We start from the raw sequence: 15,980 nt of genomic DNA, 5'->3' as shown, positions 1-15,980 counted from the left end.
AGCGACCAAAACAACTTTTTTCTTGGCGGCAATTCGAGACGTGCACCAACCTTTACTGCCCGTCCATCCACAGCCGCTCGGCCAATCAGGTTTTCGGAATTCACAACCGAAGGAATCTGATTGGTGGACACGTCGGAGGTGGGCGGGCGCAAAGAAGCGCCACTGTCCGAGCTCGAGGGGGTAAAATCCTAAATATGCGCCGATTTACATGAGTTTGTACGATTTAATTCATCCGAATATACTGGATGGTTGTATAAAACAGCGTGTTAATATGATAATACAGCGAGGATATGGTCTGTGTTGATTATTATAGGCGGGTTATGGGGTGTTTTAGCGCTAAATGCGATGAATTCGTCCGCTCGAGCACCGCTAAGCTAAAGTGGCTAACGGCAGTTTGTCTCGGCTCGCGGGCGATTTAACGATTCTGGATTAAATCATCAGATTATTCTTATTAATGTTGAGTATAATGTTGTTTTACCGGTCTTAGTGGCCGGTGCGGGTCTTTATTTAATGTGTAGCTGATGTTAAAGTCCGGTTAACACCTCCAGTGGGTTAACGCTAGCCTAGGTTTCTGTATCATTTCGTCCTTTTGTTTTATTAGTCTGTGTTTAGTCTCTGTTTTTGATGGCGCCTCAAAAATACTCGGCTCAGATTATGAGCGCTGCTTCACACAGTAAAGCTAATGGGTCCATGTACCCTTCATCATCTTCTTCATCATCCTCTTCATCATCCTCCTCCGCTGTGAACGCTGTAAAAAAGCCCAAGATGGAGCAGATTCAAGCGGACCATGAGCTGTTCCTACAGGCCTTTGAGAGTAAGCACTGCTGAGCGTGAGCCCATAAGAGATTTTTAGATTAAATAAGGAAAAAATAGTATTATTGTCTCTGAAAGTCCGTTTAGTAAATTAAAATGGAAATGTTATAGTCATAGTGGCATGTAGGATATGACTTTATTCGTGTACGTGTATTAAAATGTAATACAAATCTGTTCAAGGTGTATTAGTGGAGTAGCTAACTTAGTTAGGTTAGTTTTTATGTAAATACGATATTCTAAACTAGCAAAGTTAGATCTATTAGTGCAGCTTTTAATAAAATTATAATAGGAGTAAAAAAGATTAATTAATTTGAGTAATGTGGCTTTAAATATTGTTGTAACATGTGTTTGTTAACGTAGATATAATACAAATATAATAAGAGCATATAGTTAATAATTCATTGATTTAAGCTCATTTTTTAACTAGCTAGTTGTAGCTAAATGTTTCACATTTATATCAGCATGTCTAAGTCATTTCAAAGTTATAAATATGTATATCTGCCTCATCATATACAGCTCTGGAAAAATGAAGAGAACACTTCACTTGCTCTGATTTTGCTACTTATAGGTATATGTTTGAGTAAAACATTGTTGTTTTATTCTATAAACTACAGACAACATATCTTCCAAATTCCAATTAAAATATTGTCATTTAGAAAAAATGAGAAATGGCATAACAAAAATGATTCAGAGCTTTCAGACCTCAAATAATGCAAGTTAATATTATTAAGTTTTAAGAGTTTAGAAATCAATATTTGGTGCAATAATCCTGTTTTTTAATCCCAGTTTTCATGCATTTTGCCATGTTCTCCTCCACCAGTCTTACACATTGCTTTGGGAGCTTTATGCCGCTCCTGGTGCAAAAATTCAAGCAGTTCAGCTTGGTTTGATTGCTGTGATCATCCATCTACCTCTTGATTATATTCCAGAGGAAAAACATCATCATTGAGTGGTCTCTTTTTTTTCCTAGAGCTGTATACATGTGTAATGTCGGATATTGGCATCAGCCCACAATTCCCACATCAGTGCTTTCCTAGTACCTACCTGGAGAAAATGTAAGGGAACTTTTAGGGAGGACAGTAATAATATGTCTAGTTAACACTTCAGAGGTGATATTACAGGAAAATCTGAATGAAATGCTAATGTATAGCATAATTAATAAGACGTTATGATGTTAATCAGTAATTGAAAGTGCGTGATTTGTACAGATTAATATTTTAGCCGTATTCACAAAAATCCCAGACTGCTGCAGTTTATACAGTTCTGTATCTGAGAAGATTAATTATTCGAATGAGAAGGTCTGTCAAATGCTCTTATGTTGTATTTTTATGATTGACATTTGTAGTAAAGTTAAATCTTCTTTTTTGTTGTTTTTTTACCACCAGAGCCTACACAGATATATAGATTTCTGCGGACAAGGAACCTAATAACTGTATGTACATCTTTATAAAGTTGTTCAAACACTGCATTCCTGCCATTCCTCTGTATTTACAGTGGAGTGAAAAAGTAGTTGCCCCCTACAGATTCTTTTGTTTTTGCTTTTTTGTCATACTGATATTTTTCTGATGATCAAACAAACTTTAATACCAGACAGAGATAACCTGAATACATATAAAAAGCACTTTTTAAATGCTAATTTTATTTATTAAAGGATAAAAGCTATTCAAACCATTCTAGCCCTATGAAAAAGTGTTTGCCCCCTAAACTTAATAACTTAATTGATTCACCCTTGGTGGCAACAACTGCAGTCAAGCTTTCCGTTAACTGGCAATGAGTCTTTCACATCTCTGTGGAGGAAGTTTGTCCCACTGTTCCTTCAGCCTTCATCCACACTGGAGGGTTTTCAAGCATGAACCGCCTTATTAAGGTCATGACACAGCATCTCAATCAGTCTTTGACTAGGCCACTCCACCTATATTTAGTTTTTTAAGCCATTCAGAGGTGGACTTGTTTGTGTGCTTTGGATCATTGTCCTGCTGCAGAACCCAAGTATGCCTGAGCTTGAGGTCACGAACAGATGGCTGGACATTCTTCTTCAAGATTGTTTAATAAACAGCAGAATTCCTGGTTCCATCTCTTACAGCACGTTGTCCTAAAGGTCCTATTATGTTCTTTTTCTGAAATTATGTGTTAGTTTTAAGTTTAGTTTTTCCACTATTGTCATGTCAGTCCAAAGAATATTTACCTAAAGTTCTGGGGATCATCAAGATGGTTTTGGGCAAATGTGAGATGGGCTGTTGTGTTCTTTTTTGTCAGCAGTATTTTGTGCCTTGGAACTCCGTTTTCGACCAGTCTCTTTTTTTTGTTATTGAATCATTAATACTGGCCTTAACTGAGACAAGTGAGACCTGCAGTTCTTTAAATGCTCTGGGTTAATTTGTGACCTCCTGGATGAGTTTGAAAAATGTTTTTTCTGTTTGTAAATATTAGCTCTCACTGTGGTCCGCTGGAGTCCCAAAGCTTTAGAAATGATTTTGTTACCTTTTGCAAACTGATTAATGTCAATGACTTTGTTTTCTCATCTGTTTTTGAATTTCCTCAGATCTCTGCATAATGTGTTGCTTTTTTGAGATGTTGTAGCTGCTATATGTTGTCAGACAGGTTCTATTTAAATGACTTCTCGATTGTACAGGTCTGGCAGTAATCCAACCTGATTGTGGTTAGGGAAATTTATTTTTATATTTAGTCAGGTTATATTTGTCTGATATTAAAGTGTGGTTGATAATCTGAAAAATGTAAGTATGACGGTATGCAAAAAAGTGTAAGGGGGCAAATACTTTTTTCGCAGCACTCTGCGTGTGTGTGTGTGTGTGAATTTAATCTTTGCTTCCATTTCTCTTCTGCAGCCGATTCTGCTACACAGATCCCTGACCTTCATGACACACAGAAACTCTCGAATGAATGCCAACCGGTATTTGTATGCTTTAGCTTTAAAATCAATGATCCATTTCAATGAGAATGTATTACGGATGCTGTTGACATTATACCTGTAAATACTGCTTTATAAGTTTACCCATTGATGATTTCTGTCCTCAGGAAAGCGTTTAAAGTGGATGACATGCTCGCCAAAGTAGAGCGAATGGGAGAACAAGAGACTCACAGGTAATTATACTGAAAGATATATTCATGAGGTGATTCAGTGTTTTGGGTCATTTGCTATTGTGAAAACGTACTACAGCAATATTACAATCCAGTATTTTTAATAGACATTTCTGCAGATGCCATTATTGGTGCAAATTGGGGCTAAATCCACCAGTGTCAGCATTAGGTTTTCTTATTTCTTTTAGTGCAATAGTACTGCATCAGTTGTCATATATTGCACACATCTACACATCTGTCTGATGGATTTCACTTTTAAGCAGCCAACACAGACACATCATCTTGAGATTTTATAAATAAAATTTCAACTTGAGGTTAAAATGCTTGTGCTTTTGTGAGTTTATATATGTGTATATTCCATTTTAAGGTTAAAATGGCCCAGCTTGGGGACATTTTAGATGACAAGAATGATACAAAATTCAACACACCCAAATGTAGGACTTATATACCAATATCAAGCAATTAAAGTAAACCTTTATTCAGTAATCTGTCTAAACTCTGTTGTTTCCTTTTTTTTATCTTTGCATTGTTTAGCTTCTCATCCCACTTACAGCTGACCTTTACTGGATTCTTTCACAAGAATGGTAGGTACTAAAGAATGTTAGTGATTGAACACTTGTTTTAAATTAGTTTAAAAAAAAAAAAAAACACTTTTTTTTTTTATTTTTTTTTTTTTTACCTTTTTTCTTTTTACAGTAAACATACATGATTACAATAAAAAGTTTTAAATATTTTGTAAATTAATATTCTTTCTTCTTATCTCTTAGATAAGCCATGTCAAAACTCAGAAAATGAACAAAACTCAGTTTCTCTTGAGGTGCTACTTGTAAAAGTCTGCCATAAGAAGCGTAAGGTAAGTTCTTTCATTTTTAGTAGCCAATCTGTTTTAAGGTTGGGATATGCTTTATTAATAACCCTTAATAACACACTGTAAAGATAAGTATTGTGATTCTACACAAAGCAGATAGCTGCTTCTTCCAAATTACACATACAGAGTTTAATACATAATCAAATATTAAAATAATAAAGCTATTTGTTTAGTAAATTACAAAACAAAATATTATTTGGTGCAGCCATAGTGAAGCTACAGTTTTTCAGTAGTCAAGATGATTTTTACCAGCATTCTGTGATATAAAGTATTCATATAACTGTAGTTGAAAAACAAAAACACATTTGGATGACTGCCACTCTTAAATGTGATGTCCTGTAATTAGGGTTGCAGCGGTAACCGGTTTCACGGTATACCATGGTATCAAAATGCACGGTTATCATACCGTGTGTGTTTGCTTATTACCGGTAAAACGCAAGCCAGCGGAGAAACTCACCCGCGCATGCGCAACTCTGCTCCGCTTCAGCTATTCAGCACACAGCGGTGAGAACAGCAGAAAGTGCATCAGACTAAACAAATCTCCGACCGCCTAAAAAAAGGCTAAACTAAAATCAGCAGTGTGGGACTATTTCAGAGACCCGCCGAACGCACCCGAGGATGATTATCCGATTTGTAATCAATGTGGCTTTAAAGTCACAGCTAAAGGTGGACGTCAAACTTGTTCTCCCATCTCCGAGAACACCACCCCGCTGTGCAGCGCAAAGTATGTGTTTAGTTTATAATTTTAATCTGAACCTAAATAAAACCTCTTTGTAGTCGTGCACAACCCATGCGGTAAGCGCCCGCAAAAGCGCTGAGTTATCCGAAATTTGGGCACGCAGGTACAGGCGTGAAGTGCGTGCTACGATGGATTCATGTGTCCGTGTAAAGGTGCTCGCCGGACTGGATGTGAAAGACGCCATTCATTTACATGCGTTCATTTCATTTTCAAATTCTGACGTGCCTGTTTTTCACATGTTAAAACCAGACTCGGTGTGAAAGCCTTAAAATAGAAATCTCTATTGTGAGGATCATGTCAGAAATAAATCCCCTCTTTCTGCAGTATCTGGTTATATTCCAACTTGGCAGTAAAACGGACGTTTACAACAGTTGTTGATCAGACACTGACCCAGGCTCAGTTTATCAGATATTAAATAATTTAAACTTAAATAATTTAACTGAATATTTTAAATACAGGATCTTTACTTCTTAGAGGACATGTAATGTGTGTAACGTGTGTGTGTGTGTGTGTGTGTGTGTGTGTGTGTGTGTATGTATGTATGTATGTGTATGTGTATGTGTATATATATATATATATATATATATATATATATATATATATATATATATATATATATATATATATATATATATATATATATATACACTATTAATGCCCTTAAGAGCAGTGGAAAAAACTAGTTTCCTTCACCTGATGGTGTACAGCTTATTTTTTTAAAGGAGACATTAAAATTATAATTGTTCCAGGTTTCTACAATAAATAGTTAATTGAACAAAAAACATTTGTTGTAATTTCTTTCAGGGTCAGTTTAATAATATATGTAACAAACTGTGATAACCGTGATACCACTGTATTTTCTGAGAAGGTTATCATACCATGAAAATCTCATACCGTTGCAACCCTACCTGTAATATGTGTGACTGTTAGACTTGGCGCTGTTATCAGTCTGTGTAAACCAGTGGCTTTTTTTGTTTTGCCAGGATGTCAGTTGCCCCATAAAGCAAGTGCCTACTGGGAAAAAGCAGGTGCCTTTGAACCCAGATCTCAGCCAAACCAAGCCTGGTGCCTTCCCCTCCCTACTGGTGTCCAGCAGTGAGTTTGAACCTAGTAACAGCCACATTGTAAAGTCCTACTCACTTCTGTTTCGAGTGTCACGCCCAGGGAAGAGAGACTCCAACGGCTTCATTAATGGAGAGACTGACGAAAACATCGGTTAGTGTCCACAGTTATTAATCGAGTGCTGTGGGGAGGAAATAGTGTGGATGGGTGCTCCTCTAATCTAATGCTCTTTCTCTCTGCAGACGTGAAAGAAGAGCCCCCAAGCCGAAAGAAGAGAAGCACATCTCACAGAGACGATGGGGATGCCACAGAAACATTTGTCGCACAGATGACTGTCTTTGATAAGAACAGGTAATGAACAGAGACAATGTATACCAGCTTTAATTAATTGAAAAGAAGAATTGGAGCCGAAGCTTGAGTACTGCTCCATTTGTAATTTATTACAGTAATTGTTAACAGATGTTATTGGTTGTGAATAATTTAGAAAGTTATATATACAGTATATCTATAAAAATGTCAATTTAGCAATCTCTAAATGCTCTTATATGCTCTCATTAAATATTGGTAGACCATTGAGAGTTTTTGCTTAAATTTTGATTAAAGAAAAAATGTTTGTGTCTTAAGACTTCTGAGAAGTGTTTTTTTTTTTTGGGTTGTGTTGATAGGCGGCTGCAGCTGCTGGATGGAGAGTATGAGGTGTCTATGCAGCAGATAGAGGACTCTCCAGTTAGCAAGAAAAGAGCTACATGGGAAACCATTCTGGATGGAAAGGTACGTTTTACTGTGTGGAGTCCCACTCAGGAGCAGACTTTTCATTTGCTGTATTTTTTGCACTATAGGGTGCACCGGATTATAAGGCGCATTTATAAATGAATGTCTGCTTTCTGTTTAAGAAACAGGGGTGTCACCGTGTTTTCCTTCTAATTTAGCAGGTTTCGCTGCTGGGTGGTAGTGGTGGGGTAACTTAAGTAAAGCTAAGCTAAGTAAACAAAACTACAATTCTTAAAAAAAAAAAAAACACTTTCTTTTAAAATCAAACGAGCGCTGGATGATAATCTACACAGATTTCTCTCCTAAAAAACTGTGCTTGGTGCAGCAGCATTAACATTAGCAGTAAATGCCACCCTACAGAGCTACACTGAGGAATCCTGAGTGTTCCGGTAAAGCCAGGGCAATATTAGCTAGCGCTTCGTCCCACACAGCTTGTTTAACACGCTGTTTGGTAATGTGCAGTCTACAGGCCAATAATACTCACCTCTGAACGGTGAAAGAGCTAGCGCTAAGCATGGTTAGCGGCTAATGCTGCTCCAGTAGTGCTAGCCGGGGTTAGCAGCAGGCCATAGGCCGATAGTACTCACCATTGAATGGCGAAAAAGCTAGTGCTTAGCGAGGTTAGCAGGTAATGCTAATACTGCTCCAGCCTAGGTGCTGGAGAACTAAACTGAAACACCTGTATACTCCTGTGTGGCTTTGCTGCTCCTTAATACTCAACTGGTAAAATTCATACATAAGGCGCAGTGGATTATAAATAGACAAATTTTGGAAAATTAAAGGATTTTAAATGAGCCTGATAGTGCGAAAAATACATTGTTATTTTTGTTCTCAGGAAAAATGTTTGAATATGAAGTGTGCCTAACATAATGTGCATGGTCTGATTGATGTTTTGCAGAGACTGCCGCCATTTGAAACCTTCTCTCAGGGACCCACTCTACAGTTCACTTTACGTTGGACTGGTGACCCCAATGACCCTTCTACAGCACCTGTGGCCAAGCCACTGTCTGCACGCAACTCTGACACCAGCGCCCCAGAGAGCCGTATACTCACCCTAAGATCCGCCCCTTTGGGTAAGGTGGTGCATGCCCAGCCGGTTTATGATCATGGCTTCATTATATGAGCAACATACAAAATAATTGATAAATTTGCTACCCATTACAATTACTTGCATTTTTGTTTTATAATTGAATTTGTTATGCTGGAATGAGTAAATGCCTACACAGAGCAATAAGCTGAAATCATCTGAAATCTTGAAATTCTTCTCATTCTGCGCAGCTGCTAAAGAGTCTATGAGCACCAGCACCGGCAGCAGTGGGGGTGTGCAGACCAGGAGAGAGCAGTCTATCTGCGAGCCCAGACAGAAACTTCGGATCTTTTACCAGGTGATCTTTATATACACTTATACACTTTCACACAGTGTTTGATTTGTACAGATGAATATGCAAGTTTTAAAAACAAACATGTTAGGGGTGCGAATCTCTCAGTGTCTAGCGATTCGATTCGATTCAGATTTTTGGGGTCACGATTCGATTCAGAAACGATTTTCGATTCTGGAACGATTTTTGAAATCAAATGGCCTATACATTTTGTTTAAATTATGTGAAAAGATAAAAAGATGAAAGGACAATTTAAACAAATAGAACATTTATTTAAAACAATACACTTAGGTTCCTTACTGTATTAAATTTTTTTGCAACATAGTGACAGTGCCACAATAATGAATGGCTAATTTCTAGCAGGGTTAACTAATCCTGAATTCATTTCTAAAAGGAAGACATTGTTAAAACTGGAAAACACTCATCAATGTAACACAGCCACAAGGTCAAGAGTGGAACTTTAGATGGGCTATACTTACGTAACAAGCAGAGAAGATACTAAAGTTACACTAGATTTTAGCATGCACACCCCTCTGTTGCCTAATAGGAAGAGGCAGTCGCGCACTGTACTGCAGAGCTTTTTAAACTGTACCGCTGAGCTTTTTAACTGTACCGCGGAGCTTTTTAACTGTAACGCGGAGCCTTTTATCTGTACCGCAGAGCTTTTAAACTGTACCACAGAGCTCAACTACTGTGGCGCGGAACTTTTTAAATCGATTTTTTGAAAATGAGAATCGATTCTGAATCGTTCAATGTTAGATTTGCGATTCGAGCTCAAATCGATTTTTTTCCTGCACCCCTAAAACATGTATATTAATGATTTGATACGAATTTATACTGATTCGGCTCTGCGTAAATTTTTTAAGCAGAGTTTGTTTGTTTTTCTGTGTTGTTAGATGCAATTAGCAGGGTTCGTACGGTCATTAAAAACCTGAAAAATCCATGGAATAGAAAAAATAGCAATTTCCAGTGCTCTACAAATCTTGTATTTCCATTAATCAATGGAACAGTATATAATATAATATAATATAATATATAATACAAATATCATGATATACTGTGAAATTGTCAGAATCTTGAAATCAGAATCTTGAAAAATACCATGATATACATTTTTTGCCATATCGCCCAGCACTACAGCGAGGGTATTAAAATTCGTTATCCTGAAGTCTCCATTTTCTCTCTTTCTGTTTCTCTCTAGTTCCTGTATAACAATAACACACGGCAGCAGACGGAGGCTCGGGACGACCTGCATTGTCCATGGTGTACGCTAAACTGCCGAAAGCTCTACAGCCTCCTCAAACACCTCAAGCTATCCCACAGCCGCTTTATATTCAATTATGTGGTACGTCCAGCTCTGATTTAGTGGATTGATGTAGCAGATCTTAAATATTTTTTTTATAATCAGGTTTCCACTAGTGTAATACAATTTTACGTATTTGACAATGTACTAGACATATATTAGGTTAGTTATCAGTGTAGATTTGAAAAGAATTGTAAAAGTAATTCACAATTGATTTGTGTATGGTTGTGTACAAGGCTGATATCTTTTTTTTTTTTTTTTTTTTTACTACAGCCTCATCCTAAAGGGGCCAGGATAGATGTGTCCATAAACGAATGTTATGATGGGTCCTATGTTGGGAATCCACAAGATATACACAGCCAACCCGGCTTCGCCTTTAGTCGCAACGGTCCAGTCAAGAGAACAGCTGTCACTCACATTCTAGTCTGCAGGTAAAAACTTTTCGATGAATGGGTGAATAGATAAATGGATAGATCGTCTTTCTTTTGTTTTTGGTCAGATTAATAAAAGGACTGTGTTTATCAGGCCCAAGCGTACCAAACCAAGCCTGTCAGAGTTTCTGGAGTCGGAGGACGGGGAACCAGAGCAGCAGAGGACCTATGTGAGTGGCCACAACCGTCTGTACTTCCACAGTGACAGCTGCATGCCCCTCCGGCCACAGGAGATGGAGATGGACAGTGAGGATGAAAGGGACCCGGAGTGGCTCAGAGAAAAGACCACCACGGTAAGAGCAGCTTTTCCATTAGCTTCAGTATGACCTACAGTAAACAGATCTCACAGTTTCACAATATGGACACATACCCCTCCAGCCCATGCCTGGAATTAGACATGGTGCCAATTAGTTTGTCTTTAGTTGCTCCACAGAGTCCTATTCTTTAGGCACTATTTTTTACTGCAAGCATTTGTGTGTCTGTGTCAGCAGTAGGTGCACATTAAAATAGATTCATGCATTCATTAGAAGGAGTGTTCACAAAAATGTAAAAGAATAACTGATGCTGTTTGTATTGTATAGTAAGGATGCATTTCATAACTGTTGTGTAAATGGATGATTTGTGATCCACAGCAAATTGAGGAGTTCACTGATGTGAATGAGGGAGAGAAAGAAGTCATGAAGCTATGGAATCTTCATGTCATGAAAAATGGGTATGTGTTTTTTTTTTTTTTTTTTTTTTTTTTAATTTTGTTTCTTTAAAAAAAAAACATAAAATGTAGTATATATTACCCTTTGTATGTGCAAACATTACAATAAAAAAAAATCATGAATTTGCCCTTACAGTAGAGGTGTGCGATATTAACAAAATAGATCTCATTAATTTCTGTAATTTTATAGATAATATGATTTATAATTTTTTGCATAATTCAAAAATGTGTTTGTGAATGTTTTACATTGTATTAACCTGTAGATATTAGGGGTGTCACGATTCTCTAAATCCTCGATTCGATTTCATTTTCGATTTGAGGGTCACGATTCGATTCGATTCTCGATTTTCTTGTTTTTTTTTCTTGTTATTATTTTATGCCTCAAAATTTAAATAATATATTTATTATTATTATCATTATAAATATTATAAATATTATTATTATTTATTAAGATATATATGGTAATGCCATCTAGTGACTTTTTTTGGTAGCAACAGTGTGCACTATTAAAACAAGCAGTTTATCAGAGCTGTGTGTGGATGGCTGGTGAAAATTACATGAAGCTGCAGTTCTTCATCCAACCACTAGTCAGAGCTGCAGCAGCACAAGCCCCGCTCTCTTCACTCAGTCACTACTTCAGTACAGCCCAGCCACGGGCTACAGGGCTCAGCCAGTCCGTTTTTACTGTTTCTATAAACAAATAAAGGTTTTAACCCCACTAACCGGATAATACAGCTCACTACAGTTCATCTTTCAGCCCAAGCAGCTAACAGCAGCAGGTTAGAACAGCCGACACGGAGTCACTGCTCGGATTACATTATAAACAGGTCAGTTAGCGCGCTGCTAACCTCAGGATGTTTATAACTACAGAGTTCAGTGGACACACCACGGCCGCCAGGTAAGTATTTTAAAGGCTACTGAAGACTATTAAAGGCTATTAGAGGTTATTGAAAGCATTATTGGGGGGCAGAAATCAGTACAGGCTGGTTAGATAAGTGATGTGGTGAAACTGTCACTAGCGCTGTCACAGTGATGTTTATTAACGTCATTAAAACAGATTTTGTCAGGTATTGTCTTATAAATATTTACACATAACTTATATCTCTCCTGAAAAGCTTTTATTTTAGTCAGAAACACGCTTGTGTTTACTTTATCTGAGAGAAAGATGTTTTTTTAATTCAATGGAAAGCAACAGGTGTAGTCAATTATAAGTTTAAGATTTTTAATCCACCTCACTGTGATCTATAGTCAGTGTTCTCACGCATTTCAGCGAGTTCACACGCTCTCACCTGCACGCACCCACCCCTCCACCCCTCCGTTAGATACAGATACAAAACCTGCGCGCCCAACCCCCGCCCCCCCTCCCCCGTTGGACAGATAAAAAACAGTGATCACACTCCCGCCGACACTCAAAACTTGAGAGCCCTGTCTATATTTCTATAAATCCGTTTTCAGTTTCTCCTCCGTGGTTGAAAGGCAGCTGTCTCTCACACAGCAGAACTGAGGGCGGGGCTGCGCTCATGCAGCGGCTCTCTCTATTTAAATGAATAGGATGCGCTGTGTTGGTGCCGCGCCATTTGCGTAGCGCGCGCGGGAGGGATCGTCGATCCTCTTTTTGACTTCGATACTCGAGACCATGACCTCATTTCGATTCGATTTCGATAAAATATCGAGATCGTGACACCCCTAGTAGATATTAATCATCGCTTGCTAAATATATTAATGGAGAGGCATTTTGTATTTACTTGTAACAGACAAAACCATTGAAATCACTAGTGCAAATATCAAACAGTGCACATATGTGTAAACCATGTGACCTTTTTGAAGCTTTAAATAATGAATATTAAATGTAAATAAAATAATTAGCATTAGATAGGCAAACTTGAATTATATTTATATTAGTGGTGTCAATCACTTAAACATTCATACTATTAATCACTGCAGTATTTTGTTTTTAATCATGATTAAAATTGTGATTAGTTTTTTTAAAGGCTGGTATTTTTTTTGGGCTAAGTTAGCGAGTTTAGCAAGGAGCCTAGTGAATCCAACGAGTCAAGTCGCTTTGAATGATGTGTTTTCCCATTGAGTAGCATACTTAATAACGTCAGCTTGTGTATTGTTAACATAGCAATTATTACCGTAGATATTACCATAGATCATTATAGTATAACTAAGTGTAGCTTGTGGGCTTTTAAAAAGGTTTATTTTATAACCTATTCTAGTTGCTTAGCCATTTTTTTACTTTAGGAATTGTGCTTTGGAGAATGCTTTTGTAATTTCTAATGTTCTCCATTTTCCTCATGCCAGTCCACAGGTTATTTTAGACTGCGCTTGCATACATTGTCACCTGTTGCACACACGTTTTTGGCAGTCACATCTCATGTAACCCCATTTTTCCTCTAGGTTTATAGCTGATAACCAGATGAACCAGGCCATCATGCTGTTTGTGGAGAACTGCGGCCCACACATCGCCCGCAGGAACCTGTGTCGCAACTTCCTGCTGCACTTGGTCAGCATGCATGACTTCAACTTGGTCACCACAGCGACTATTGATCGGGCAATGACACGTCTGCGAGAGATCCAGTCCGAGCTCCCGGATGTGGAGGAAGGGCACGAGGGTGCCGATGTTGCCTGCAATGGCCATGCTGTCTTATCAGGGTTCACTCTTCATGGCAAACGCACCAAGAGCGCCGTCTCAGACTGACCACTTGCCTGACCCAAGAGATTGGACTGCCCTCGTTCCTGCTAAACTCAAGAGCTCTGAAATCAACTCTGTGGTGCTTCACTGCTGGATGTCTGGAAGTCACGAAAAACTGCTGTGCTTTTGGAGTTCATCTAGACTCTGCTGTGCTTTTAAAGTTCACCAAACCTCTGCAATGCTTCTTAAGTTCCCCAAAACGCTGCTGTGTGTCTGGAGTTCACCAAAACTCTTCTGTGCATTTAGATTTCACCAAAACTCAGCTGTGCTACTAGAATAAATTCATATTTTGTTATTATAAACTACGAACTGTTGTTGTACGAGGGATTACATTTCTTATGTGATTATAGTCTTAAGAGACTAGCCATCCTGATATAACTTTAAACTTAAATTAAATTTAAAAAATGTAACAAAAATTTGCTTAAATCAATTGTAGAAGTGAGGCCAGTATCAGTAAGACCTTTTCCAAAATACGGTAAATATGACCGCAAGTATCGGTTTGAAATATTGGCTGGAGCGGGCAGATGCCGATGATTCTAAAATATCAATTATCGGCCAATACTGATTGAATTTTGATAAAATTGAGCATTCCTAGAATGCACAGAAATGTTTGTGTTTTTTATAATTGCAGCAAACTTTTCTAGGTATTCTATGATTCACTGAGATGGTCTTCGTGTTCTAGAATCTGCAGAAAACATTTTGTCGTCCTAAAATGCACAGATATGTACTTGGTGGGATGTAATGCAGAGAGAATCTATCTTTCTTGGTGTCTTGGTGTTCTACATTATATAAAAACTGCTTAGTGTGTCTGAAATGTCAGTGTCTGGAATGCACACAAAAAAGTATTGGTTTTCCTAAATGCACAGAAACGGTCTTGGTGCTGTAGAAGGAACATAAACCATCCTGGTGCTCTAAAATGCATATAAACCATCTCAGTGTTCTAGAATCCACAGAAACTGCCTGGTGTTCTAGATTTCATAGAAACTGCCCTGGTGTCTGACTGTACAGAAGGCTGGAGTCAGAGTCGAGTTGATTTTAGAGCAGACTTGGTTTGTGTGGGAATGTGTGGGGCTGCATTTTGGACTCAGGCAGACACTTTGTTTTAAGGACTTGTTTTTTACACAATGAACCATTGTGGTTTATCTTGGGGCTTCTTGTCTTTTCACGTCAGCAGCCGTTCTACCCTGCCCTCACAATCACGGCTAAAACACATTTGTCTGCAAGTAGTTCCTTGAGTGTTTTTTTATTTTATTTTATTTTTTTATTGTGTGAATACCTGTAGAATGGGAATACTGTTAGTCTTGATTATTTGTATGCATTTAATCATTTCTATCACAGTTGGTCTTTTCTTTCACTGGTCATTTAACTCGTTAGCGCTTGTTTTGGTAGCTAACGGCTCCGGATGGTTAAAAAGTGGACAGTGGTTGATTTTGTGCTGCAGATTTTATTAGACAGTGGTCCTGTATGTATTTTTATTGGCCCGTAATGTTTTTTTAATCAGCAGTTTGTGTCGAATGCAGTTTTATGGAGAACTGCAGTCGATGGACAATAACTGACCTGTCAATGCTTCCATATTCCTAAATGTGGAGTGTTAATGACTTTCCTTTTCGGCACCTTTCCTATGATGTTCTGAGCATTATTAACGAATCAGCAATATTTGACACATGTTCAGTAAGAGCTGTTTCTTCAAGTTTGTGATTTTTGTCCCCTCTACTGTATTGAATATGGGGTAAAGGCGCAGTTCTTTTAAATATGTTTTTGAAGCAACAGTGGATTGCTTTTGAAAATGAATGAATTAATGAATGAATGAATGGATGGATGAACAAAATAGGGATCATTGAAAACCCCCTCCCGTGGATTTCATCAAACGAACCCAAGGATAGAATACTTTTCACAAACTGGAAATCTCAAGACTTTGAACCAGTATATAAAAGACTATGGTAAACATGTCATATGAAATGCCAAAGTATACGACAACCCCCCCGTCCCTCTTATCTTTTAGTATACAGTGTATATTTTGATTTGTTCACTTTGTAACACTGTATAGGTTTCCCTGTAACATGAAAATATATGGCAAATTAAAATCTTGACTAATTTAGTGACAATAA

General features: G+C 37.8%; 1 protein-coding gene across 1 annotated transcript; it reads left to right on the top strand.

The window, feature by feature from the left end:
- Nucleotides 1–131: 131 nt before the first annotated feature.
- Nucleotides 132–15,980, top strand: suz12b (SUZ12 polycomb repressive complex 2 subunit b). Its single transcript, XM_022675218.2, has 16 exons — nt 132–814; nt 2,199–2,245; nt 3,660–3,724; nt 3,850–3,915; nt 4,447–4,496; nt 4,680–4,765; nt 6,503–6,734; nt 6,824–6,932; nt 7,247–7,352; nt 8,251–8,425; nt 8,631–8,737; nt 9,933–10,076; nt 10,308–10,465; nt 10,560–10,758; nt 11,098–11,177; nt 13,578–15,980. Exons 1-16 carry the CDS (start codon nt 625–627, stop codon nt 13,876–13,878), a joined length of 2,115 nt encoding a protein of 704 aa, XP_022530939.1. The 5' UTR covers nt 132–624; the 3' UTR covers nt 13,879–15,980.

This window comes from Astyanax mexicanus, chromosome 5 (genome assembly GCF_023375975.1).
Source record: "Astyanax mexicanus isolate ESR-SI-001 chromosome 5, AstMex3_surface, whole genome shotgun sequence".
In the NCBI taxonomy this organism is placed as follows: Eukaryota; Metazoa; Chordata; class Actinopteri; order Characiformes; family Acestrorhamphidae; genus Astyanax; species Astyanax mexicanus.
Note: the sequence above shows the minus strand (reverse complement) of the source record. Positions and strands in the feature narration are given on the sequence as shown.

What these genes read in the sequence shown, in the direction of transcription:
- suz12b (XM_022675218.2), top strand. Translation starts at nt 625, where the DNA reads ATGGCGCCTCAAAAATACTCGGCTCAGATTATGAGCGCTGCTTCACAC. An exon ending in CCTAAGATCCGCCCCTTTGG is followed by an intron (nt 8,426 to 8,630) that starts GTAAGGTGGTGC and finishes CATTCTGCGCAG; the next exon opens with CTGCTAAAGAGTCTATGAGC. An exon ending in TCAGAGAAAAGACCACCACG is followed by an intron (nt 10,759 to 11,097) that starts GTAAGAGCAGCT and finishes TGTGATCCACAG; the next exon opens with CAAATTGAGGAGTTCACTGA.